We start from the raw sequence: 27,858 nt of genomic DNA on the forward strand, positions 1-27,858 counted from the left end.
CAGGTTGAATTCAGTAGTAGGCTCTTATTTTAAATGCATACAAGTTAGACCACCATCTGGGAGGCCAAGAAAGAATTGCAGATTCCTTCAGCTGCCTTGCACTGGTAAACATGCATCACCAGTGGTGACACCATTGGAAGATCCCTTCTGGTTTTAAACTCTCTGGACACCTCTCCAGTCACAATTGACAATATCAAACTCCAGACAGAAAAAGATTTGGTCTTGGCAAAATTAAAACCGCTGGTGGAGATAGGGGAAATCAAAAGGGCAACACAACCAGAATTGAAATCTTTCTGGACCTGGCAAGACCAGATCACCATAAAGAAAGGCATTTTATTATGGGGCGTGGTTGGCCTGAGCAAAGGTTACTGCCACATACTGGCTGAATGCCAGCAGAATCATCGAGGGGTGTACAAAATGTAGATGGCGCAAAGAATGTCTGGTGGCCAGGACTGAATGCAGATATACATAGGTGGGACCATGCTCAGAGTGCCAACAAGAAAAAAGATTACCACCAGCAGCTCCCCCACCTTCATGGGATTGGCTGGATAAACCCTAGACTCTGTTAAAGTTGACTATGCAGGTCCTTTCAGGAGCTCAATGTTCTCAGTGACTATGATTGGATGGGCATTGAGTTACATTGCCAAACACTGATGATGACGACAAGAGAAAATCTGTAAGTAACCTTTGTAGTACATGGGTTCATGGAAATGGTGGTCACAGGCAAGGGGCCATCGTTTACCAGCAGGGAATTTCATTACTTCCTAAAGTCAAATGGCATATGACATATAAGAACAGCTCCATAACATCAATCATCTAATGGCCTGGCAGAAAGAGCAATCCAAACTTTGAAGAAAGGCCAAAAAAAAGAACAGCCTACAGCTTAACTCAGGAACCAGGACAGTTTGATGTTATTTGATTATCATGCAACTACGGGGATAGCTCCAGCACAGCTGCTCATGGCTGTAGCTGGGATAGAGAAGTGGATTATTGATAGTAGGCCAGGACAGAAGAAAAGCTGAATAAGTGACAATGGTAGCTGACAAGGAGAGAATGGGTAGGCTGTGCTGAAAGCAATCCACGTCAGTTCAGGACCGAAGTGTGGGATTGGGAAAACAAAATGAAAGGACCAAGTCAGGCTCTAAAATTATTGAACTCTATGTGGAGTCCTAGAAGCTGCAGAAGATGGATGCTGTTTTTTTGAGCTTGCATGGAGGCTTGCTAAAACACTGCAGCAAGCCGGTCACAGAAATGCAGAGATGTTGGTATGAGAACACAGTGGGGTAGTGAAGTGGCAGGCAACTGGGAGATCAGGCTAACTGGTTTAATGGTTTTACAGACAGAATGTAGGTGTTCTGCAAAGCAGTCACCCAGTCTGCATTTCATCCTCCCTGTGTAGAGGAGTCCACATCTGGGGACTTAGGTGGAAAGGATGTTTTCTCTTGTGGTCCAGTCAAAACTGGGGTGTAAAAAGTGTAAATTGTATCCTTTTAGCATGGATCTGAGGAAGATATCTTTCCTGGCAGATGATTGACATACTAACTCCACCCTAAAGAGCTAAATGGTCTACTACTATTTTATAGATTTCTACAAATCATAGACTCAGATAATGCACTAAAGTTTGAGGAGGAGATAATACAAATATATTTGCAGGAACATTAAAGTTGGAGCAAATGAGTGGTTTTTAAATTGTAAAAGGATTTTGTCCAGTGACAAAGGGATGGTAATGCTAAATGGTCAGTGACAAGTGATTAAAGGAATTTCTTTCCACAGCATTGGAGATGCCATTTCCTCTTATTATTTATAGGAAAACAAAATATTTGAAGCAGGTCTGTGGTGTGAGAGCAAGACAATGGGCTGAGTAATAGGATTTGTGCACAGAACAAATATGCATTAGTATGTTTACCTTGTTGTGCCTTAAACATCTAATCTTGTAGAAATTAGAATGGATATAACAATTCTAAAGGCAAACAGCAATTTTTCTGGACAGTTGACACTGATGTATATCAAGGTGGTGGACTCCATGGTAGCTCGTATTTAATTTTACAATAACAGCACCAAGGAACATGCACATCTACTTGATTTATTACAAGAACATAAGATATAGGAGCAGATTCAAAATGGGTCTAATTTTGCATCTTGCCTGGGAGATGTGTTTTTCAAACCCAACCTCCTGCCTTTTCCCCACAACTCTTGGTCCCCCTGACTAAATGAAGTCCTTATCTTTGTCTTAAGTACACTCAAACGACTCTGCCTCCACAGTCCTCTGCTGCAATGAGTTCCATAGATTCACCACCATGCCAATTTCAGTTCTAAAGGGTTGTCCCTTCACTGAAGCTCTGCCATCAGATGCTAGTTTCTCCTACTACTGGAAACATCTCTATGCCCACTCTATCCAGGCATCTTAGCATTCTATACATTTCAATCATTCAGATTGCTCATCAGCTTTCTAAACACCAAGTCCAGACACAGATACTCAACCACTTCTCCCAAGTCTTTCACAGCCCTGAGATCGTTTTCTGTAAACCTCCCGAGCCCCTTCAATGCCAAAACAATCCTCAAGTATGGGGCCCAAAACTGCTCTCTATTTTAAAATATTGAGTCTAACCACAGCCTTATACAGCTTGAGCAATACATTGCTACTCTTGTATTCCAGCCCTCTAGAAAGGAATGCTAACATTGCATTTGCTTTTCTAACTGCCAGCTGAACATTAATGTTATCTTGAGAATCCTGAACTCAGACTCCAAAGTTCCTTTGTGCTTCAGATTTAAGCCTTTCCCCATTTAGAAAAACCATCCACGCCTTGACTCTTCTTATCAAGAGTGTGGGGTGCTGGAAAAGCACAGCAAGTCAGGCAGCATCCGAGGAGCAGGAGAATTGATGTTTCCTATACAAGCCCTTCAAAAATGGCTCTCCTGCTCTTAGGATGCTGCCTGACCTGCTGTGCTTTTCCAGCACCACACTCCACTGAGCTTCAGTTCTCACTTTCTCCTAGTTGATTCTTTTTAAGAATGAGAAATTGAGGTTCTGCACGTCAACTATTGCCACTTTACCTACTTTCCTAGCCTGTCCAAGTCCTTCAACAGCCTCAACTTCCTCACCAATACCTGTCCCTCCATTGATTTTTGGATCATCTACAAACTTGCAGCAGTGTCCTTAGTTCCTTCATGGAGATTGTTTGTGCAGTGTGACTAGCTGCAATCCCAACATTGATCCCTGTGAACACAACTAGTCACCAGTTGCCACTCTGGAAAAAGATCCCTTCTATCCCCACTGAAGGTCAGCCAAACCTCTATCCATGCTAGTACCTTACCTCTAATTTAGTAGCAAATATCACACCTTATCAAAAAGGTTTTCTGGAAATGCAAGGAGATCAAATACATTGGCTCTCCTTTGTCTAACTTACTTGTTACTTCCTCAAATACAACAAACTTATCAGGCATGACCTCCTCAATAAAGCCATGTCAACTCCACCCTATTTTACTACACACTCAAATACTCCACAAGCTCTACCTCAACAATGGACTTGTACCTTACCAAGAACGGAGGTCAAGCTAACCAGCTTATAAATTTCCACGTGCCTCCCTTCCTAAACAGGGAGATTACTTAGGCTATATTCCAGTTGTCTGGGACCCTCCCAGACTGCAATGATTGCTGAAAGATACCACTGCCTCCCCTATCTCTTTCAGCACCCTGGAGTTTAATCCATCTGATCTAGGGATTTATCCATCTTCAACCTTTCAGAATCCCCAGCACCTTCTCCTTAGGTGATAGCCAATGCACACACTTCAGTTTGGTGTCCTGCAGAAGGGCTAATGCCCGAAACGTTTATTCTCCTGCTCCTTGGATGCTGCCTGCCCTGCTGCGCTTTTCCAGCAACACATTTTTTCATGTTAGAGGTCTTTCAGCATGAAAATTAGAGTCAATATTTATTCACTTCCTCCACCATTTCTTAGCTCCCCATAACTTCCCAGCTTCATTTTCCAGCAGTCTAGTGCTCAGTCCTGTTTCTCATTCTCACTGGTCATAAAAAAAACTTACTCCATTTTTATATCCCTCAACATTAGTTCTGAGCTGGTAGTTCAGTCCACATATTGTGGGCATGGGTGGCACAGTGGCTAGCACTGCTGCCTCACAGCACCAGAGACCTGGGTTCAATTCCCACCTCAGGCAACTGAGTGTGTGGAGTGTGCACATTCTCCCAGTGTCTGCGTGGGTTTCCTTCGGGTGCTCCGGTTTCCTCCCACTGTCCAAAAATGTGCAGGTTAGGTGAATTGGCCACGCTAAATTGCCCATAGTGTAGGTGCAGGGGTAAGTGTAGGGGAATGGGTCTGAGTGGGTGTGCTTCGGCAGGTCGGTGTGGACTTGTTGGGCCGAAGGTCCTTTTCCCACACTAAGTAATCTAATCTAAAAATATCCACACTATAATAGCTCCATGGGACTTCAAGCAGAGAAGCCTCAATGCACTGTTTAACAGGAAAGAGAAAAAAAAGACAATCCCTATCCTCAAAAGTATTTCAAAAGAAAAGTCATTTATTACAGTCATGGTTCTACATTAAGGAACTTAGCCATGATGCCAATTATTAGGAATTAAGGTTCAATGTCAGTTCATCTGTGACCTTGCACATGTGACTGCTCAAGCAGCAAAGCCAACTTTCCATCAAGCTGTTCAACACAAAATTCAGTTTATAACAAAAAAAGGTAAATACCAACAATGTCAGCAGCATTTTATAAGCAGAGAGTCTAGAAATGGTTAATAAGATAACTGGACAGTCATAGATGATAACCTATAACGGAGCAAGTGTATTAGGGATTAGACTTCCCAACTTTAACTTATTTTTGTAGTTGAATGGGGGAGCTACCTTCAGTGCAAGACACCTTTATCATTTTAGTCAGTAGTGGCTCTCTCGGGTAGTTGGGACCTTGACAAACAGAACCACCTAATATCCAGGGGTTTGGGGTAGGGGTGAAATTTGCTAATTCACATCATGGTTAGTTTCAACTCATTCAGCAGGGGATTAGAAACTTCAACTATACTTAGAGTATATGGGAGGTTGAGAGTAGTGGAAGCAGAACTAAGATGTCAAGCCTGTACAAAGGCACTGGCAAGTAAGAAGTGTGTCTACTTCAATGCCAGGAACATTCATAATAAAGTAGGTGCATGGGTTAGTACCTGGGATTTCAATGTTCTGTCCATTTCAGAGACATGGGTAGAGGAGGTAAAAAACAATGACTGCAGATGCTGGAAACCAGATTCTGGATTAGTGGTGCTGGAAGAGCACAGCAGTTCAGGCAGCATCATCGATGTTTCGGGCAAAAGCCCGTCATCAGGAATAAAGGCAGAGAGCCTGAAGCGTGCAGAGATAAGCTAGAGGAGGGTGGGGGGGTGGGGAGAAAGTAGCATAGAGTACAATGGGTGAGTGGGGGAGGGGATGAAGGTGATAGGTCAGGGAGGAGAGGGTGGGTGGATGGATGGATAGGTGGCAGGTAGGACCAGTCCGGACAGTGCTGAGCTGGAAGTTTGGAACTAGGGTGAGGTGGGGAAGGGGAAATGAGGAAACTGTTGAAGTCCACACGGATGCCCTGGGGTTGAAGTGTTCCAAGGCGGAAGATGAGGCGTTCTTCCTCCAGACGTCTGCTGGTGAGGGAGTGGCGGTGAAGGAGGCCTAGGACCTCCATGTCCTCAGCTGAGTGGGAGGGAGAGTTGAAATGTTGGGCCACGGGGCGGTGTGGTTGATTGGTGCGGGTGTCTCGGAGATATTCCCTAAAGCACTCTGCTAGGAGGCGCCCAGTCTCCCCAACGTAGAGGAGACTGCATCGGGAGCGACGGATACAATAAATGATATTAGTGGATGTGCAGGTAAAACTTTGATGGATGTGGAAGGCTCCTTTGGGCCCTGGATAGAGGTGAGGGAGGAGGTGTGGGCACAGGTTTTACAGTTCCTGCAGTGGCAGGGGAAAGTGCCAGGATGGAAGGGTGGGTTGTAGGGGGGCGTGGACCTGACCAGGTAGTCACGGAGGGAACGGTCTTTGCGGAAGACAAAGGGGTGGGGAGGGAAATATATCCCTAGTGGTGGGGTCTTTTTAAAGAGGTGGCGGAAATGTCGGCGGATGATTTGGTTTATGCGTAGGTTGGTAGGGTGGGAGGTGAGCACCAGGGGCGTTCTGTCCTTGTTACGGTTGGAGGGGTGGGGTCTGAGGGTGGAGGTATGGGATGTGGACGAGATGTGTTGGAGGGTATCTTTAACCACGTGGGAAGGGAAAATTGCGGTCTCTAAAGAAGGAGGCCATCTGGTGTGTTCTGTGGTGGAACTGGACCTCCTGGGAGTGGAGGTGGAGGAATTGGGAATATGGGATGGCATTTTTACAAGAGGTAGGGTGGGAAGAGGTGTAATCCAGGTAGCTGTGGGAGTCGGTGGGTTTGTAAAAATAAAATCAGTGTCAAGTTGGTCGTCATTAATAGAGATGGAGGGGTCCAGGAAGGGGAGGGAGGTGTCAGAGATGGGTCCAGGTAGAGGGACAGGAACAGTTATTGGAATTTCCAAGATTTAGATGTTTCAGTAAGAACAAAATAAAAATGGTAGAATAGGGGGTGGTGCGGCACTATTAGTCAAGAATAGTATTACTGTTGCAGAAAGGATATCTGATGACTAATCTACTGAGGTAGTATGGGCTGAGACTAGCAACAGGAAAGGAAAAGTCACTCTGTTGGGAGTTTTCTCTAGGACTCCAAATAGTTCCAGAGATGCGGAGGATTGGAGAGCAAAGATGATCCTCGAAAGGAGCAAGAGTAACAGGGTAGTCATGATGGGGGTCTTTAGCTTCCCCAATATTGAGTGGCAATACTATAGTTAGAGTACTTTAGAGGAGTCAGTTTTTGTCCAGTGTGTAGGAGTGTTTCCTGACACAGTATGTAGGCAAGCCAACAAGGGCTGAGATGACATTAGATTTGGTACTGGGTAATGACATGGCCAGGTGTTAGATATGGAGGTAGGTGATCACAATTCATTTGTTTAGTGATGGATATACCACAGGACAAGAGTTTAGCTGGGGGAAAAGACAGTGATAATGTAGTTAGGCAAGATCTAGAATGCATCGGATGGGCAGTTGAAATGTGGAGTGTATTTAAGGAATAGCTATGTGTCCTTGGAGAAGTACGTACCTGTCAGGCAGGGAGGAAGTGGTCAAACAAGGGAACGAAGGTTTACTAAGAATGTTGAAACTGTTGTGAAGAGGAAGGCTGTGGCTCATGTTAGGATGAGATGTGATGGCTACATGAGGGTGCCTGAGAGGTACATGTTATCTGGGTGGAGGGGACAGACAGACCCACCCCCTTGATAGGCTATTGCACAATAAATAGTGGCATGGAATTTAGTTGTTTGGATCAGAAATTGGCCAAATGAAAGACAACGGAAGGCGGTAGCTGACTGGAGACATTCATCCTGAAGTGCAGTTATTTGTGGATTACTGCAAGGATCTGTTTTCAGTCCACTGTCATTTTTATAAATGACCTGGATGAGGGCATAGAAACATGGGTTAGTAAGTAAGTGTCATCCACAAAGGTCAGTTGAGTTGTGGATAATGACGAAGGATGTTGTAGGTTAGAGACATAGATAAGCTGCAGATCTGGGCTGAGGGGTGGCAAATGGAGTGTAGTGTAATCTGGAAAAGAGGGAGGTGATTTACTTTGGAAGGAGTAACAGGAATACAGAACTGGGCTAATAAAGACTCTTGGTAGTGTAGATGAGCAGAGAGATCTGTGTCCATGTACATAAATCCCTGAAAGTTGCCACTCAGGTTGATCAGGTTGTCAAGAAGACATACTGTGTTATAGCTTTTATTGGTAGAGGGATTGAGTTTCAGAACCATGAAATCATGCTGCAGCTGTCCAAAACTCTGGTACAGCCACACTTGGCCTATTGTGTACAGTTCTGGTCTCACTACATTATAGGAAGGATGTGGAAGCTTTGGAAAGGGTGCAGAGGAGATTTAGTAGAATGTTGCCTGGTATGGAGGAAAGGTCTTACGAGGAAAGGCTGAGGGACTTGAGGCTGTTTGCATTAGAGAAAAAAGGTTGAGAGGCGACTTAATTGAGACATATAAAGATAATCAGTGGGTAAGATAGGGTGAACAGTGAGGGCTTTTTCCTTGGATGGCAATGACTTAAATGAAGGGACATAACTTTGAATTGAGGGGTGATACATATCGGACAGATGTCGGAGGTAGTTTCCTTACTCAAGTGGGGGGGGGGGGGGGGGGGGGGTGTGGAATACACTGTCTGCAACAGTAGTAGACTCACCAAATTGGAGGGCATTTAAATGGTCATTGGATAGGCATATGATGAGAATGGAATATAGTGTGGGTGAGATGAGCTTCAGATTGTTGCACCAACCTGCAGAACCATCGAAGGCCAAAGAGCCTGTACTGCACGGTAACATTCTGTTCTAGAGTTGATTTACACCCCATCCCTTTTTGGGGGTTTAACAGTAACAGCTGTTAAATATCTTTAAGAAACTGGACATGTGGGTTTACAGTCTCAAAACAAGCCATCAAAATACTTGGTTCTGCAATAAAAATTTCAGCGTGTACTTTTTCTTTCCCCAAGGATGCAAGTGGGAGGATGCAAGTTAGATGCAACAATCTAGGAAGCATTTCATAGATGGTCAGTTCTTAGACTTAACACATGGAATATTCCAGCTGCAATCCTTTGGAGGATTAGTTAATGTGTCATTTCTTGTACATGAGGTAAACAGTGACTGCCAGAAATAACCAAAAGAAAATTCCCAGTCTATACAATGTTTATTAACTATTCAAACGTCACTAAGTGTAAATCTAATTAAATATTTAGAGGGCAAACGATACTTTAATGTTGGACTGCAGGTACTAAAAGGAATCTTTTGTTTGCTCAAACTTGAGAGTTGTACCATGAGTGGTCTGTATATTTAAAGTGTGAGAAACAGGAGTAACTGCTTACACCTCAGCTACGGAACTATGGTGAGCATTTGATTTGGGCTGAGAATTTCTATCCAGTAGCCATCTGGGTCCTGAATAAAAGCAAGTCCCTTCATTTTACCTGAAAAAAAAACAAAAGAAATGAAGCGTTAGTGTATACCTTTACAAAGATGTAGGTGTACTTAAGAGTTAAAAGCAGCAGCGCTACCAGACACAGTACAAAGTGTTCTCAAAGGCAACACTCAAATGACTATTAGCTTGCTGCCTGAAGACCAAACTCAAATTTGAATTCAGCCAGCCAATCAGTTGAAATTATACCCGAAAAATACCAAACTTGAACTTAGTATATTAACAATCTTAAAAGCTAAATGACAATCTCATGCTTTGGGGGGTAGAAGACTGGAGAAAACTCAACAGTTGAGAGAATTGTAAACATGTAAAACAGACTGCCAGAAAAAGTAAAGCTCTCAAAAACATCTTTTTGATCAGTAACCTGTGACTAAGAAATTCCTAAAAAAGAAATGATACATGAAGATCCAATTCGAAGAACAAAAACTGCCTGGTTGAGATAAGTGTGGTTTCGTAAATCTTAACTGGGAGTTTGGGAGTTTTATCAGATTTTTATAGAATGGAAGGTAACAGGTAGGTTGAGTAAAGAATGGTAAACTGTTAGTTAATTATTCTGTTATACTTTAAGAAATAAAAGTTGTTAATTTTTACTTTAACTAGTCCTTGGCCACTCCAGTGTTTACACATCACTACTGAACAGGATAAATCTTGTGTCGCTGGTTTTAAAGTAAGAAGAGTAAAAAATGAGGTCTGCAGATGCTGGAGATCACAGCTGCAAATGTGTTGCTGGTCAAAGCACAGCAGGCCAGGCAGCATCTCAGGAATAGAGAATTCGATGTTTCGAGCATAAGCCCTTCATCAGGAATGAGAGAGAGTAGCCAAGCAGGCCAAGATAAAAGGTAGGGAGGAGGGAGTCTACCCTCTGTCGTAATAGCAGTGAAGAATCACTATGTTGCTCTGGATCTGGAGTAACATTTGGACTAGACCACATAAGGAAGGCACATTTCCTTCCCTAAAAAAAAAGACATCCATGCATCAGGTGAGTTTTTAAAACACGCCAATACACTAGCTTTCTTTTAAATTCCAGTTTTCTTTTAATTGATTCTGCCATGGTAGGATTTGAACCGATGTCCTCAGAACATTATCCGGAGGTTGTTGGGATCACTAGTCTAGTGACAATATCACTGCGGCACTGTCTCCCCACCTTGAAACAGTAGCCTTCAATGCAGTCTTCTCCATTTGAAATGGTTTGTAAAAATTCCATCAGTCACATTTCTTTCCTTATTTGTTTTTTTTTAAAAAAAACCCACCAATCTGGTCATGGCATTTACCAATTCTAATGAACTTCTGGTTGGTTCCAGAATGTGCAGCTCAAAAAAAACCCTCTCAAAAGCATTCTATGAAAGCAAAGGAAATCAAGCGATGGTCAGAGAAATTTACAGAGGGATATGTCCCAGGTGAAGACTCACTGGATTGCTCAAAACTAGCATCTGGGTTAATTACTCACCATCATCTGGCTTCTTCACAAATTTTACTCCAAGCTCCTCAAAACGTTTGCATGCAGCATAAACATCAGGGACAGCAATACCCAGATGACCTGCAAGCAAGCAAGCATTAATCCAGGTAACATCGGCACTGATCAACTGGATTATTTGAGGATACATTTCCTTACGAATAGCAGAGTTCTCAAGTTCATGTGCAGCACCTCGCACATATTTCAATTAAAAAACCAGTGTTAGCTACATCCAAGTATCAGGCTCATCGCAACTTGAATACATTTGGAGGAGCTCAGCTGTGAAGTGACATTAAACATGTACAATATTCATAGAATAATGGATAGCTGCAACAGAGCAAGTGACCATTTGATCTCATGAGCCAACACTCTCCAAGAGAGACTCATTCCATGTAACCTTGCAAATTATCTTCAGATGCTTATCTGAATTTTAATATGTATTTCTAAACCTGCTTGTACCACATTCTGCCAGTGTTTAGAATCTGCAGTGCAACAAAAAGATCTTCCTTGGGTTCTTCAACTACTGCCTTCATATCCTGTTTCTATAAACGGGAAACAGTTGCTCTGTCTAGGGATATGATTTTAAACACTTCTAAATCAAATCTCTCAACCAGTCTCTTCTCCCAAAAGAACAACCCCAGTTTTTAAACCAAGTCACCATTTAACTGGTCCCTCAGTGTCAAAATCATTTCTGGAATGTCTTCTGCACCTCGCCAAAGCCTTCAGTCTATTCCTAAAAGCGGGATGCCAAGAATTAGGCCTAGGGTGTGTTAATGAACAGAGACCTTGGAATGCAGGTTCATAGCTCCTTGAAAGTGGAGTCGCAGGTAGATAGGATAGTGAAGGCGTTTGGTATGCTTTCCTTTATTGGTCAGAGTACAGGAGTTGGGACGTCATGTTATGGCTGTACAGGACATGGTTTAGGCCACCGTTGGAATATTGCATGCAATTCTGATCTCCTTCCTATCGGAAAGATGTTGTGAAACTTGAAAGGATTCAGAAAAGATTTGCAAGAATGTTGCCAGGGTTGGAGGATTTGAACTGTAGAGAAAGGTTGAATAGGTTGGGGCTGTTCTCCATGAAGTGTTGGCTATGGGGTGACCTTAGAGGTTTATAAAATAGAGGGGCATGGATAGGGTAAATACCCAAGGTCTGTTCTTCCAGGGGTCAGGGAGTCCAGAGCTAGAGGGCATAGGTTTAGGGTGAGCGGGGAAAGAGGAGGCCTAAGGGGCAACTTTTTTTTAATTATACGCAGGGTGGTGCATATGCGGAATAAGTTGCCCAAGGAAGTGGTGGAGGCTAGTACAACTGCAACAATTAAAAGGCATCTGGAATGGTATATGAATAGGAGGGGTTTGGGGGGAATATGGGCCAAACACTGGCAGATTAAGTTGGGATATCTATTTGGTATGGATGAGTTGGACTGAATGGTCTGTTTCCATGCTGTGCATAGCATAGTCATGCAGTCTTAAACATGGGACAAAGGCATGAAATTAGGCCTTAGATCAACCATGATGTCATTTGAATGGTGGAACAGACTTGGGGCTGAATGGTCTACACCTGCTGCAATTTACATTTGCGAAGGCCTTTATGCTATCTGTTCATCTTTGATCCTCTGCAGTCTGAAAAGTGTATTTAAAGTTTTCCTGCATCTTTCAGTTCTGAAAGGTCCTATTGGACTCCGTCTCCTGCTTCTCACTTCACTAATCCTACCAGATCTGCTGACTTTCTCCAATATTATGGTTTTTCAGATTCAGTATCTTGAATTTTGCTTTGAATAAATAATTGGTATTGATACTTCAGACCAACTGGACAGCATGGAAGTAGACCCTTTGATCCAACTCACCCATGGCAACCAGATATCCCAAATAAATCTATCTCCATTTGCCAGCATTTTAACCCATCCTATTCATATAGGATTCAGATGCCTCTTAAATGTTGCAATTGTACTAGCCTCCATCACTTCCTCTGGAAGTTCATTCCATACAAACACCGTTCTCTCCATGAAAAAGTCATCACATAGGTCCTATTTAAATATTTCCCCTCATTTGAAACCTGCACCCTCTAGTTTTGGACTCTCCCCACCCTGGGGAAAAAAAAAGACCTTGTCTATTCACCCTATACTGATTTTCTAAAAACGTTTAAAGGTTACCCTTGAGCATCTTTCAAACAGCTTTGACCTGTTTCTTTTGATACCTTTACCTACAAAAGGTAGGTATCTTGGTTATGAACATTACAATTTCAGATCATTTGCCATTGTGAGGTGGTGTTTCAGGTTTTTAACAATTCTTTGTGAAGCAGTGCCACTTTATTTTCTGATAAAGGAGCCCGACAGCCACTTTAAAAGTATGCCACATTGTATTGGATTTCCCGGTCAGAAAATAAGTTGCCCTCTTTTACAATTATAAAAGGATTCAAATAGTAAATACTGGTTAGAACATCCCTCAATCATACAAATTCAAAGAAGTCCCAACCACGTTTGGGTGATCCATCATCCTTATTTAATACAACTCCCAAGAATTGGAATTCCCTCCAGATCATTTTTCCAACCTGAGGTGCCATACCTGAAACTAAATAGTTCTCCAAAACAAGGAAAAAAGCTTCGATAAAGCAGTTTTATACAATATCTCATGATAGTTTACCACTAGTTTGTTCCATTATAGGAATATGAAGAAAACCATTTTAATTCCATGTTGATCTCTATTTAGCATTCTATGCAGTCACTATATTAGGCAAAAACGAGTACTGCAGATGCTCAAAAATCAGTATCAAGATTAGAGTGGTGCTGGAAAAGCACAGGTCAGGCAGCATCCAAAGAGCAGAAAGAAAAAAAGCAATATTCAGGCAGGAGCCCTTCAATCAGAAAGTGCTTGGAGTCATTATTGTTAGCCAACAATATGGTTTTGTTGAATTTGATTATTGTCTTGCCTCTTCTCCAGAGATTTTGCTTAGATTCAGCTAATCCTGTATCATGGATTATTTGTACTTCAGAAAAGCACACTGAAGACCTCTATTACAAAAAGATTGTTCTTACATGTTACACTGGCAGCTTTATTACAAACCCAAAGCTACCTGCTGACTTACCTGCCATTACAATGAGGAAACCTGTTCTCTATCTGCCCAGCTAGTTTCCACAGACTTCAGTCATCTCAAAGCCTCAAGTGGAGCTTCTGAAAATCCAAGTAAATTATGTGCTCCAAACTACTGAATTAGTCAGCTTTTCAAATTCTTGTCATTTGAAGACTCAATCTAATCTTGCTTCACACTATGTATTTCTTGTAGTCTTTGTTCTCAAATAGACTCACCATTTCATAAATACTCTTAATATTTCTCCACTACTTAATGTTAACTGATGTGAGAGTGTATCAACTGTTCATAAAATGCTGAAGGTTTATCACTTTTTACTAAATGTAGTGCTGCTTATTTTTAATCAATTTACTATCATTCCCCCCAGTAAGACACTTGCTCCTTGATGCATTGAGATTTCACTACTGACACTACATAACTGGTCATGGGTTTTCCTTAAATGATTAGTAACGTGACTAGACAACTTAGCACTCACCATGGTCATCTCTGACTCACCTGATCCTATTTTCAGCAGGCATCTGCATGCGTACATCCAACAGGGAATATTAAACACAAATCAGCAATGTGGGTCAATGTTCCTCTACCCAACAGGGTCTTCACATTTGCATTGTCAATCAATTTTGCTAGCCAGAGATCAGACTTTCATTATGGTCTTCCTTTTCCATGTGGTTCATCTACTCAGATGAATTTCTAAATTAGCATTTGGAAATATTTCTGTTCATTTCCTGAGTGTTAGGGAAAATTCTAAAAAAAAATAAATACATACTTTCTGGTCTGTACCAAAGTAGATTTGTGTTCTGTCAAGAATGAAACCAGCACAGGAATCAATAGATACATTCTTACAAATTCCTTGCTGAGTGAATTGTTTTTGATTAAATGGTCACTGATGACCAGACAAAAAAAAAGGGACAGCCACTGTTCATAATTTATCTGAAGGAAGTTGTCACGACCTTTGACCCAGATACACTGCAGTAAGGAAAATGTGTTACTTCTTTAAGAAATGTAATGCCTTTGAAAAATGATTGAAAAAGGATATTGCAAGAATTATAAAAGCAATCAATCAATTTATTTTGAAACATTGGTGCCCATGACCTACCAACCCTGGACCTGGAAGCAGCAACAACAGAAAAGTAGAGCAAAAGGCCATGTGCCTAGCAGATATTAGTGTTGCATCCAGCTCTTCAACTGCAATCGGTGTACACAAGACGACAAGAGAAAGAAAAACAAAAACCAAAAAACTAATACTTAAGAAATAAATACTTTCAGGAAGTGGTCGTTGTTTGGCAGAAAAGTAGAAGGGAGCTTTTGGAGACACTGTGCAAGCTGGCTCAATAGGTCTAAAACCTAAATCACTGAACAATTCATGGATGGTATAGAATTAGGTATTTACCCATAAGTTGTCAAACTAAACAGTGGTGTTGCTACCAGCCCTACCAAGTTTCTCCAGCATTCTTTATTTCCACGCTGTATGGCCCTATAAACCAACTCCTCAGTCCAAACAGTCCATGCTGACTATGTTCCCAAACCAAACTTGTCCTACTTGCTTGCATTTGGCCCACATCTCTCCAAGTCTTTGCTACTCATGTACTTCACCATATGTCATTTAAAGTGTCGTAACCTGTATCCATCTCTTCCTCTGGCAGTTCATTCCACATACAAACGATTCTGCAAAAAAGCAGCCCCTCATGTACTTTGTAAATCTTGGTTATGACTTTTATAAATTATGCCCACTTGTTCTGAACTCCCTCACCCTTGGGAAAAGACTTTGCTCTTCACCTTATCTATGCCCCTCATGATTTTATAAAATGCAAGGTCACTCACTTCTCAACCACCTATGCTCCAGTGAAAAATATCCCAGCCTACTTTTACAACAAGTCTTCCATTCCCAGCAATATCCTGGTAAACTATTTTCTGAACCCTCCAATTTAATATCCTTCCTATAGCAGAGCAACCAGAACTGTGAACAGTACTCCAAAGTGGCCTCACCAGTATTCCATACAACCTCAACATGACTTCCCAACTTCTATACCCAGTGGCCTGAGCAGTGAAGACAAGCATGCTAAATGCCTCTTTAACCAAATGGTCTACATGTGACTCATTTAAAAAAAAGTCTTAACCACCTGAACCTCTGGTGTCTCTGTTCTACAACATTACCCAAGGCCCTACCATTAATTGTACAAGTCCTTCCATTGTTTTACCAAATGATATATCTTGCATTTATTCAAATTAAATCATAAATGATTTGGATAAGAGCATAAAGGGTACAGTTAGTAAGTTTGCAAATGACACCAAAATTGGAGGTGTAGTGGACAGTGAAGGAGGTTACCTCATTTCAACAGGATCTTGACCAGATGGGCCAGTGGGCTGAGAAGTGGCAGATGTTGTTTAATTCAGATAAATGTGAGGTGCTGCATTTTGGGAAAGCAAATCTGAGCAGAACTTTTGAACAGGTCTTTTCTGACCCTGAAGTAATCCCAATGATTCAAACGTTGTTGGCCCGACTGAGAAATGTCACCAATGTAGGACCTTGTTGATCTGTTCAGTACAAATTATTCTTCTGCCAAGGGTCTCCTCCCAAAGGCTTCAAAATGAATGAAACAAAAATTTAAAAAAAACTTACCAAAACCTCTAGGATCAGAGTTCCCATTGTGATAGGCCTGGTGTTCATCACTCTCAGTACCCCAATTGCTGTAAGACACAAACAGGCTTTTAGATAACAATATTTCTTTTTGCCAATATACAGTATTTCACTCTACCAAATACCACGATGGTCTGGGTGGGTTACTCTTCAGATGGTCAGTGTGGACTTGTTGGGCTGGTTTCCACACTATAGGGATTCTAAATCTCAGACTAACCATAACCAGCTGTGCAACTTTTACCAGTACCATGTCCCAGCCTGTGAACCCACTCCTTTTCCTCTTACGCCTCAAGTCGGTGCACACAATGTTCAACCATTGGGATTCTCTTCTCTAGAACTCCTCCCCTCAACCTATGTTTTAAAAAAGGCAGAGAAAGTAGCAAAGCCATATCATAGTTGCATTCATTAATAACTTGTTTTCTATGTTGAAGGCACATTATACTAATGCATAGGAGAAGTTTTAACGTAAAAATTAAGTTGGTGATCAAGACCTTGGTCAGGGGTAGATTTTAAGCAGCATGTGAAATGAGAGGGAATTTCAATTAGGATTTGAGAGCGGAATTCCCAACTTTTACTCAGACCCTAAGAACCCTATGCAGACACTGAAGAGAATCGGAGGTTTTTAATGGCAATAGCTCTCCCCCAATACTGGGAGTTTTGAAATTTCAAGATACTGTTAGAATAAATATATAGAGACCTGACTGCACAAGAAGAGTTAGGAGAGGTAACTGTGCAAGAACAAGCAATGAGTAGTAGAAGTGACGGGAAATGTAATACAACTACTTCGGTGGTGGTGATGTGGAGGAACTAGTGTTGCACTGGGGTGGACAAAGTTGAAAATCACAACACCAGATTTAGTCCAACAGGATTATTTGGAAGTACTAGCTTTCAGAGCGCTGCTCCTTCATCACCTAGCTACCTGTTGAAGGAGCAGTGCTCCGAAAGCTTGTACTTCCAAATAATCCTGTTATACTGTAACTTGATGTCGTGTGATTTTTAAACTTTGTCCACCCCAGTTCCTCCACATCATTGCAACAGTTAATCAGCATCTAGATGAGCACTTCAGATGCCAGGACATAAGCTATGGACCAAAGTGCAGGGAAATGGGATGAACGTAGTTTTGAGTGTTTGGTTGGCATTAACAGTGGATTGATGGGCCTGTTTCTATACTCTACAACTCAGATGCAGTAGGTAAATCGGAAAGATTAATGAATGGTGTCTTATTTCAGAGGAATTGGACATAAGAGTAGCAAAGTCCACGTGCTGTTTAATGCATAACAGCATTGTAAACAGTGTACACAATGCATAAAATTACAGAGGGATATTGATAGATTAACTGAATGAATTCTGCCATTGTTTTGTCCAATGTAAGCAAGAGGTTATCCATTTTGGACCAAAACAAGATCAGATTAGGGTACTTTCTAGACGGTATGAAATTAAATACACCAGTTGTCTAATGAAACCTGGGAGGGGTTCAGGCTTGAGTGTGTGGTGCTAGAGAAGCACAAGTCAGGCAGCATCGGAGGAGCAGGAGAATTAATGTTTCAGGCATAAGCCCTTCAACAGGAATGAGGGTTCAAGTGCATAGATCTTCAAAGTGTTACAGACAGGTGCAGAAAGTAATCAGAAAAGCTACTTCAATACCAGCCTTTCAGAAGCACTGTTGGTCTCGGAGCTCTACAAAAAAGGACAGTGGTTATCAAGACATTATATAAATTAGGCTGGTTTTCTCTAGAATTGAAGGTTAAATGTAAGTTTGCTTGAAGTATTCATGATATTACACAAAGTGACAGGGTAGAAAAAAAAATAAAACTATTCTCACTGGTAGGGGATTCCAGAACAAATCTGGAAACAGCAGTGGATTGTTTTCTTATTCGTTTGTGGGACTTGTGCATTGCTGACTAGCCAGCATTGATAGCCCATCCCTATTTGGACTTGGTGGTGAGCTGCCTTCTTGAATTGCTGCAGTCCACTTGCTATTAGTTGACCCACAATGCCAGAAGGGAGAGAATTCCAGGATTGTGACCCAACGACTGAAGGAACAAGAGTATGTTTCCAAGTCAGGGAGGTGAGTGGCTTGGAAGGGAACTTGCTGGTGGTGTTCCCCAAGTACCTGGCCCTTGTCCTTCTATACGGAAATGGTCTTGCATTTACAAGGTGCTGTCTAAGGAGTTTGATGAACTTCTGCAATGCATCTTGTGGATAGTACCCACTGCTGCTACTAAGTGCTGGTGATGGAGGGACTGAATGTTTGTAGATATGGTGCCAAACAAGCAGGTTGCTTTGTCCTGGATAGTGTCAAGCTTCGAGTGTTGTTGGAACTGCACCCATTCAGGCAAGTGAAGAGCATTCCATCACACTCCTGACATGTACCTTGTAGATAATGGACTGACTTGAGTGTCAGGTGGTGAGTTAGTCGCCACAGTATCCCTAGTCTCTGACCTTGTCTCTTGTAGCTACTGTGTTTATGTGGGGAGTCCAGTTGAGTTTCTGATCAATGGTAACCTCAAAAGATGTCAACAGTGAGAGATTCAATGATGGTTTTTTTTTACTTAAGAATGTACAGGAACTGGAGGGGGCGCAGGGGTGGTTAATTAGGCTGATTCCAGAGTTGAGGCGGTTGGCTTATGGATGAGAGACTGAGTAGATTGGGATTATATTCACTGCAATTAAGAATGAAGTGGGATCTTCTGGAAACAAAATTAAAAGGAAACTGATTAAATGTAGATAGGATGCTTCCACTGGCAGGTGAAGCTAGGACAAGAGGACATAACCTCAACATTAAAGGGAGCATAGTTAGGAACTTCTTCACCCAGAGGGTTGTTAATCTACGGAATTCCTTGCCCAGGGAAATAGTTGATGCCACTTCAGTAAAACACTCGAAAGTCAGGGTAGATTCTTTGAATAAAGGAATTAAGGGATATGGTGAGAGCGTGGGTTGAGTCCACAAAAAGAGATTAACTATGATCTTATTGAGTGGTGGAAGAGGCTCAAAGGGCCAGATGGCCTACTTCTGGCTCTTATGTTCTTAATACAGTTGAATGTCAAGTGATGGTGGTCAGTGTCTGGCATTTGTGTGGTGCTAGTGTTACTTGCCACTTGCCAGCCCAAGCTATTGTCCAGATCTTGTTGCATTTGAGCAGATTGTTTCAATATCGGAGGAGTTGCGAATGGTAGTGAACACTGCAATCATCTGAAATTGTTCCCACTTGTGACCTTATGACAGAGACAAGGTCATTGATAAAGCAGCTGAAGATTGCTGGGCCTAGGACACTACCCTGAGGGACTTCTGCAGAGATGCCCTGGAGTGGAGATGAGTGACCCCCTACAACCACAACCATCCTCCTTTGTGCCTAGCTTTGACTGTAAAAAGCAGTGTTTGACCCTTCCCATGCCATGGATTCCAGGTTTGCCAGGGCTCCTTGATGACAAGAGCTGTCACTCACCTCTAGAATTCAACTCTTGTCAATGTTTGAACAAAGACAGCAATGGGGTCAGAAGCGGAGTAACGCTGGCACAACCCAAACTGAACATCACTGAGAAGGTTATTGCTGAGCAGGTGCTGCTTGATAGCACTGTTGATTACCCCTTCCATCACTTTACTGATGGAGAGAAGACTGACTGGACACTAATTGGATTTTTCCTGCTTTTTGTATATAGGACATAACAGGGCAGTATTCCACATTGTTGGGTAGATACTACTGTTTTAACTGTGCTTTAGAGCTTGGCTAGGGGAGCAGCAAGTTCTGGATGCTGCTTCAGTTTTATTTTAAAATCAGAGATTCATTTTTATTAAGCAAGAGTGATATTAAAAGGAATATGAGCTAAAGGCAGGTATATGGAGGTAGACCACAGATCACCCGCAAACTCATTGACATTTAACCCTTCATACCTGTTGCACTAATCTGCCACTGGAAAAGCACACTAGATCAGGTAGCATCAGAGGAGCAGGAGAGTCAACGTTTTGGGCATAAGCTCGTCCTGATGAAGGACTTCTGTCCGAACAGGACTCTCCTGCTCCTTGGCTGCTGCCTGACCTGCTGTGCTTTTCCAGCACCACATTTTTCAACTCTGGCATCTGCAGTTCTCACTTTTACCGTGAAGGAAGAAATGGCCTACTGTTCCTGCTCTGAACCAAATCAAACCCCCTTCAAATATATCAAGGAGAAAGCCTAAACCCTAACCTTTTTTTATTTAAATGCAAGTTAGGCGTTGTAATTGGATTGGTTACACATCTGGAACATCACTTGGCATTAAGCAAATCAGTTTATTCTTACCATAGTTAAAAGTACAAAAGAATTGGATTTTTTAAAAAAAAAAAGGAACCCAAGGGTCAACTTATTCACAAATGAAATGAGCAATCTGAGGAAGTGGTAGAGGCTGGTACAATTAGAACATTTTTTTAAATAATAAATCTGGATGGTGACATGAATAGCAAGTGTTGAGGGATATGGGCCAAATGGGACTAGATTAATTTAGGATCTGGTCAGCATGGATGAGTTGGACTGAAGGGTGTATGTTTCTGTGCTGTATAGCACTATGACTTAACTGTACTAGAAAATTTGAAGTTAACAAGCTGGATTTAGTTACTAAACAGCAACTGTTTGAATATAGTAACATCCCATAAACACTCTTGGCAAAGGCAAATTCAGTAAAATTGACTGTCTCATTCAATTCTTGCAGCAGAGAGAACTCCAGCATTTAGCCCTAACTGGTAGCAGAATAACAGCTTCCAAACCCAGCTTCAAAACCACAGTTAAACTAAAACCACAGAATGGGAGCCTGACTTCACTCATGCTTTTATTATTCTAACTTCTAAAAGAAAGAAGGCCTAAAGCTGCTTACTTATCAGCTTGGAGCTGACAGCTCGTCAGCTATTGTTCTAAAACAAAAAGAACAAAACATATCTTACAGCCATAGTACCCTCACATTCCAATGACCCCACAAGTCTTATGACAACTGTACACATGTTGGTGAGGCCACATCTAGAGTTCAGATATATTTTGACCCCCTTATTTAAGCAACACTGTCACTTCAATAGAAGGTGTTCAGACAGATTCACTCAGATCATCCCTGAAATGGAGGAATTTCTAGTGAACAAAGGCTAAACAGTTTGGGATTCTACTTACTGGAAGTTAAAAGAATGAGAAATGATCTCATTGAAACATGTAGAATGCTTAAGAGGCTTGACAGGGTTAACGTTGAGAGGATGTTTCCTTCACTGAAGAGTCTAGGACCAGGGACACAGTTGCTGAACAGACCAAAAAGGAGGAATTTCATCTCTAGAATGTGGAGTATCTTTAGAACACCTTGCCACAGAACTATGGGGAGTAGAGCCCTTCTGAATATTTAAGAGTAGATAAGATTCTTGTTTAGCAGGAGAATCAAAAGGATAAGAAAAGGCAGGAAAGTGGATATGAGCAACATTGGATCAGCTTTAATCCTACTGAATGGTAGAGCAGTCTCAAAAAGGGCCAACTGCCTACCCCTGTTCCTATTTCTTATGGTCCTGTGGCTACTTTGCATCCAAAAGAAACCTTGACTGAAACTAACATTTTTTGAAACTCAGAACCAATGCGTCTATTATATTGATTAGCAACCTTTAAAAGGCCAGAAGATGAAGTCCACCTGGACCCAGATCTCAGTTCCGTCAGTTATACAACAACATGAGAACTTACTAGTAAAGCACATTGTGTTGATTTTACATTTGTCACATGCAAACATGCAATGTGTGAACACACAAATTAATCTTCTAAACATCTTCATGGAAAACCCATTTGAAGGAAAAAAAAAGGAGTGCACTTGCATTTATGCAGCACCAAAGGCTGTGAATTAGTTTACAGTGTAAACTGTGAACATGTTGACCCCTCATCATATGATAATTCTGCTGTTAATGATCAGAAGTCAGTCTCAGTAATCTTCAGCACACAAGAACAGGACAATCAGTCAGGAAATGAAAATTCAGCTAAGTATTGTACTCACTGTGTCAGCTCAATAGTTGCTCTCCGTGAGAAAGTCCAGGCTGTGTGCTCATTCTTATCAGCTGGAATTTCCTTTTTGTCTTCATAACCCAAAAAGTAAAGTGTAAATTTCATAGCAGGGAAGTCGAATTTCTGCAGAAGTCTGTAACAAGTTGAAGAATTGTCAGATAATAAGCAAGGAGGGAAATCAAGCTAAGTGGTGAAACAGAACAACATGAGATGGAAACTCTATCGACAGGCCACACAGTAAAAATCCATTGTTTCACACAGTGAACAGCAAACAAAACAATTGCATTGATTTGTATTTTCCTATGCCATCCTTATTTTGAAAGTGCTTTTTCCCAGCTGCTGATAAGTCAGAGTTCCAAAGACTTTCATATTGCTTTTAAAATAAAATGCTATCAAATTAGAGGATGACATATGCCAAATAAACAAGTTTTTAAATTCACTGGGTGGTGGGTGTCACTGGCTGGCCAGCACGTATTGCCCATCCCTGACTGCACTAGAGAAGGTGATGAGCTGACCTACAATCTAGGAGGTAGAACAGGTTGACTCACAATGCCCTTAGGGAATGAATTCCTGGATTTTGACCCAGGAACAGTGATATAATCTCCAAATCAGAATGGTAAGTGGCTTTGACAAGATCTTGCAAGTGTCAGCATTACCACGTATCTATTGCCATTGTCCTAAGTGGTTGTGTGTTTGAAAGGAGCTGCTGAAAAATCTTGGAAGTGCATTTTGTAGATCATACATTGCTACTGCTAAACGTCAGTGGTGGAAGAGTGTGCACGTAACAATATAGCCACCACTCCTTGACATTTAATGGGGCTACTGTTACTAAATCTCCCACTATCTGTATTCTGAGTTTACCATTAACCAAAATTCCACTGGACTTGCCATATGAACCCAGTGGCTACAAGAGTAGGTCAGAGGCCTTTGAATACCGTGGCAAATAACTGTCCTGACTCCCCGGATCCTGTCTGCCATCTAGAAGGTGCCAGTCAAGCAGGATGCTTTGTTCTGCATGGTGTCAAGCTTCAGTGTTGTTGGAGCTGTATTCATCCAGGCAAGTGGGGAGTATTACATCACACTCCTGACTCACACCTTATAGATGGCAGACAGGATCCAGGGAGTCAGGACAGTTATTTCCACAGTATTCAAAGGCCTCTGACCTGCTCTTGTAGCCACTGGGTTCATATGGCAAGTCGAGTGGAATTTTGGTTATTGGTAAACTCAGGATGCAGACAGTGGGAGATTTACTGACAGTAGCCCCATTAAATGTCAAGGAGTGGTGGCTATATTGTTTCCTATTGGTGATGGTCATTGCCTTGCAATTGTGTGGCACGTGTATTACTTGCTACTTGTCAGCTCAACACCAGATACTGTCCAGATCTTGCTGTATTTGAACATGGACTGCTTCAGTCTTGGAGGAGTTGAGAATGATGCTAAATCATTCAATCACTTTTGACCTGATGATTGAGGGAAGATCATTGATGAAGCAGCTGAAGATGACTATGCCGAGGACACACCCTTTAGGAACTCCTGCAGAGATTTCCTGAAGCAGAGATGACTGACCCCTAACAACCCCAATCATCTTCCTCGGACTGCAGAGACAGGGATGGGTTATCTCAGTTAACAAAACTAAAACAAACAAACGCCATATATAAAAAAAAACTGGATATGTAATTCAGTCCAGTTAATAGCCTCAAGAGAAAAAGAAGTGAATACAGTACTTCAGATCTAAACCAGCTACACAGAACCCAATTTATGAAAGCTGGCAGCCCAAAAGGTGAACTAACTTTCAGATGCTTACTAAACAAGAGTTGATTTGCATCATTGTTTTCAAATGTGTGTACTGTTCCATACTTTGTTACCATTGCTACAAATCATTCACTGCTTTACTGTATTTACTCAGTTTCTTACGTCATTCCAATGATCCTGGTGTAAAAATCCAGAGACTTTTTCGGATCTTTCACTCTCAACATGGTCTGTTGCATTATAAAATCCTGAAAGACAGGAGTTGTAAGAACACTGGAAATTTGTACTTGTTTAATTGTATAGTACTGAGGGAAAAAAAACTAAGTTATTTGTTGATTTTTCCCCTTAGCTTGAAAGTGGACATTCAGGCAGAAAATAAGACTCTCCACTTAAAAAACACAGAGCAACTGTGTTCAAGTCCCTTCCAGCATATCCTATCATTGAGTCATGGCTGTTCTGCACATCATTTATCATTCAAAGACTCCTTGAAGGCTTCCCTCAAAATACAAACAGCAACGTGCAGGAGACCCTCAGAGGAAACTGACTGGGGTTTTGGGGGGGGGGCGCGACGGGTAGGAGAGAGAAAGAGGGGGGAAAAAAAAGGAGACTTCTGTTAGGAGGACAATTCTTCAAGAATATCCACTAGCAAGAGGAAATACAGAAGAGGAACTGGAGAGAGGAGCACAAGTTATCACAAGGTCAAAGACTAATTCCACCTTCCAGAAACCTCTGTCAACGTGTGGTCAGGTGCAGCTCCACTGCCATGAAAGGACCCACACAAGCCATGGCACAGATCTTCCTCAGGACAAAAATCATACTCGTTAGCAAGTGATTGCTGACAACATGGCTGTTCTTTACCTTAAGTCCTCTGTTATCTATGCTCCAAATCCCTTACATTGATTAAAAATCAGTAGATTTGTTATCTAAATGCCAGAATTCACTTCCAAAAGGCACCACACCCCAAGGACTGCATGTTGAGACCTGAAAGGGTTCAGAAGACATTTAAGGGTGTTGCCAGGGTTGGAGGATTTGAGCAATAGGCAGAGGCTGAGTAGGTTGGGACTGTTTTCCCTGGAGTATTAGAAGCAGAGGGGTGACCTTATAGAGATTTATAAAATCTGAGGGGCATGAATAGGGTAAATAGGCAAAGTCTTTTCCCTGGGGTCAGGGAATAGGTTTACTGTGAGAGGGGAAAGATATAAAAAGAGACCTAAGGGGCAACTTCTTCACACAGAGGATGGTTCGTGTATGGAACGAGCTGCCAGACGAAGTGGTGGAGGCTGGTACAATTACAACATTTAAAAAAGCATCTGGATGGGTATATGAACAGGAAGGGTTTCAAGGGATGAACCAGGCACTGGCAGGTGGGACTAGATTGGGTTGTGACATCTCGTCAGCATGGACGGGTTGGTCCGAAGGGTCTGTTTCCGTGTTGTACATCTGCGACTGATGTGAGAGACTAAAACCTGTTGCTGTAACCTGTCCACATATTCTTACACAACAAAAATAGTGAGCAGATGTAGGCCATTCAGCCCTTTAAGGCTGCTCCATCATTCAATATGATCATGGCTGACCATCCAACTCCATATTCTGTTCCTTCCATCTCCCCAAACCCTTTAATCCCTTGAGCCTTAATGATGGCTTGGCCTCAATCACTTCCTGTTGCAGAGAACTCCACAGCCTCTCCAGTCTTGCTCAAATCATTTCTCCTGTCAGTCCTAAACAACTGATACCATCTCCTTAGACCCCAACCCCACTCCTGACTCCCTGGTCATAGGGTAAATACAGGAAGGATGTTTCCAATCTAGTCCTGTTAAAATTCTATAGGTTTCTATGAGATATCCCTACCCCTCACCAACCTTTTTCTCCTAAAGATTTCTCTGAATGTAGCCCTAACTGATTCACTGTCTTCATACGTCAGTCCTGCCATTTCAAGTATTCAGAATCTGTTAACCATTGTTGCATTCTCTCCACAGGGAAAACATCCTCCGTCAGTCAGATAAGGGCACTATAGTCCAGGTGTGGTTTTGCCAAGGTAATGTACAATTGCACACTAAATTCTTGTGAATTTGCACTTTGTTGTAGATGGGTATTGATGCAGTAATCTGAAATTTCTGAGAAGGACAAGGAGGCCAAATTTGCTCACATCTTGATTTCAACCTAGCTCTTAAAGTGATCTATTTAGTTTCACCACAATTCCTAAAGCTACCAACAAGAAAATATTCATAGATCACATCTACATAAATTTACTGATCCTAGTTATGCACTTAACTGTGCCTCAAGTGTCATTTGTAAACTTGAACAAGCAACTTTACATTTAAGAGAATGTTCCTTTCTTATACATCTTTCCCTCATTAAGTGAGTATACCTCACGATTCCAGAGATTCACTGTCAGCATACTCTAATTGTGACAGCTGCACAGCCAGCCTGATCTTGCCCACAGATGCACTTTACAGCAGGCAGGTGACTGAAGCTTCCAGGAGTGAACATCCTGGGTGTGTTTTTAATCCCCAATGTAGTTTGCCTCATTCTAAACTCTAACCTTACAGGGAACTTAATTGGGTAGAACAAGAGAAGTGGTTGCCCCTTGTGGGGTAGTCCAGGACAGGGATCCACAATTAGACAGAGAGAGGATTTCTCTTTCAGAGGTTGGTGATTCTGTGGACATAGACAGCAGAGGGTTGTTGAGGTTAGATTATTAATTATATTCAAGGCAAAGATAAGCAAGTTATCAGCAAAGTAAACAATGATTGGGTGGGGGTGGGGGAAAAGAAAAGAAGAGGAGCAAAAAAAAAACAGCAAAGTGGAGTTGAGGATCATCAGATCAACCGTGATCTAATTAAACAGCACAGCTGACCAAGCTGAAAGGCTTCCTTCTCTTCCAGTGTCTTAAGTTTCAGTTTGCCTCCGTGCCACTGAACTTTAATGTCAGTTGGCAGCCAAGTTGAGGACTCAATCACATAGACAGTCTGCCTAGAAAGGTTAAGTCACAACATTCAAGCAAAACTAAAAATAAAATCAAAGAACTGACCACCTTATCCTATGTCCTTACCAGAGTCTTCACACACCAGTCCTCATCATTAAATGGGCTATACCACACCATCCCATTGTTAACTACCAACAGTACCTATTAGCAGCTCTTGATCCCCCATATAGACCTTTACCTATTCATTTCAACTGTTCTCTCTCTTTAGGCTCCACAGTTTACTCCCAGTCACTCCTCCCTACCCCAATATCAGCACATACACTAGACTTTCCCCAGCAAGGAAGTCATTCTGAACAAAGGTCACTTGAGCCGAAAAGATAACGCCGCTTGCTCGCCATAAATGCTACCAAACCTGCAAAGTTTCCCCAGCAATTTTTTGTATTTGTTTAACCAGAACTTTCAAACCACGGGAATACATCCCAAACTTGGCCGGAGCTATAGCACCGCAACCGCACGGCTCAGCCTCAAACCAGCACCATTTGCGCCAGCCAGCCTGTCCGGACAAAGCCCATCTCACTCACAAACGACCGACATTCACCCCCGATTCCGCCTGCCCTTTACAGCCCAACGAACCTTGGTTTCAGGGTCCGGCTGGGAACAGGCGCTCCAGGCCTGTTCATCAGTGAGTCCCCGCAACTCCTGCGCCATTGCTACTGAGCCTCCACCTGAGGGTAACTGTAACTGTACCAGTACACTGAACCCCGCCCCCTTAGCTCCTCTAACCAATCACAACACAGACTGCTGTCACTGTGGGGGTGGTCTTATACGACAGGACCATGTAGGTGGGGTCTGGGTGGAGGTCTCAGCCAATCACATGCGGCATGAATCCCCCTGGCCCGAACATCAAGAAGTGTCCCATTCCCCTTCAACACA

At 42.2% G+C, this 27,858-nt stretch overlaps 1 protein-coding gene across 1 annotated transcript; it reads right to left on the minus strand.

Moving 5' to 3' along the window:
* Window positions 1–4,514: 4,514 nt before the first annotated feature.
* Window positions 4,515–27,671, minus strand: glo1 (glyoxalase 1). Its single transcript, XM_060848308.1, has 6 exons — window positions 27,559–27,671; window positions 24,165–24,247; window positions 22,243–22,383; window positions 16,243–16,310; window positions 10,530–10,619; window positions 4,515–9,074 (listed from the first exon to the last, which is right to left on the minus strand). The coding sequence occupies exons 1-6, from the start codon at window positions 27,631–27,633 to the stop codon at window positions 8,983–8,985; spliced, it is 549 nt and encodes a 182-aa protein (XP_060704291.1). The 5' UTR covers window positions 27,634–27,671; the 3' UTR covers window positions 4,515–8,982.
* Between the last annotated feature and the right edge of the window lie 187 nt (window positions 27,672–27,858).

The sequence above is a fragment of the Hemiscyllium ocellatum genome, chromosome 3 (genome assembly GCF_020745735.1).
Source record: "Hemiscyllium ocellatum isolate sHemOce1 chromosome 3, sHemOce1.pat.X.cur, whole genome shotgun sequence".
NCBI lineage: Eukaryota > Metazoa > Chordata > Chondrichthyes > Orectolobiformes > Hemiscylliidae > Hemiscyllium > Hemiscyllium ocellatum.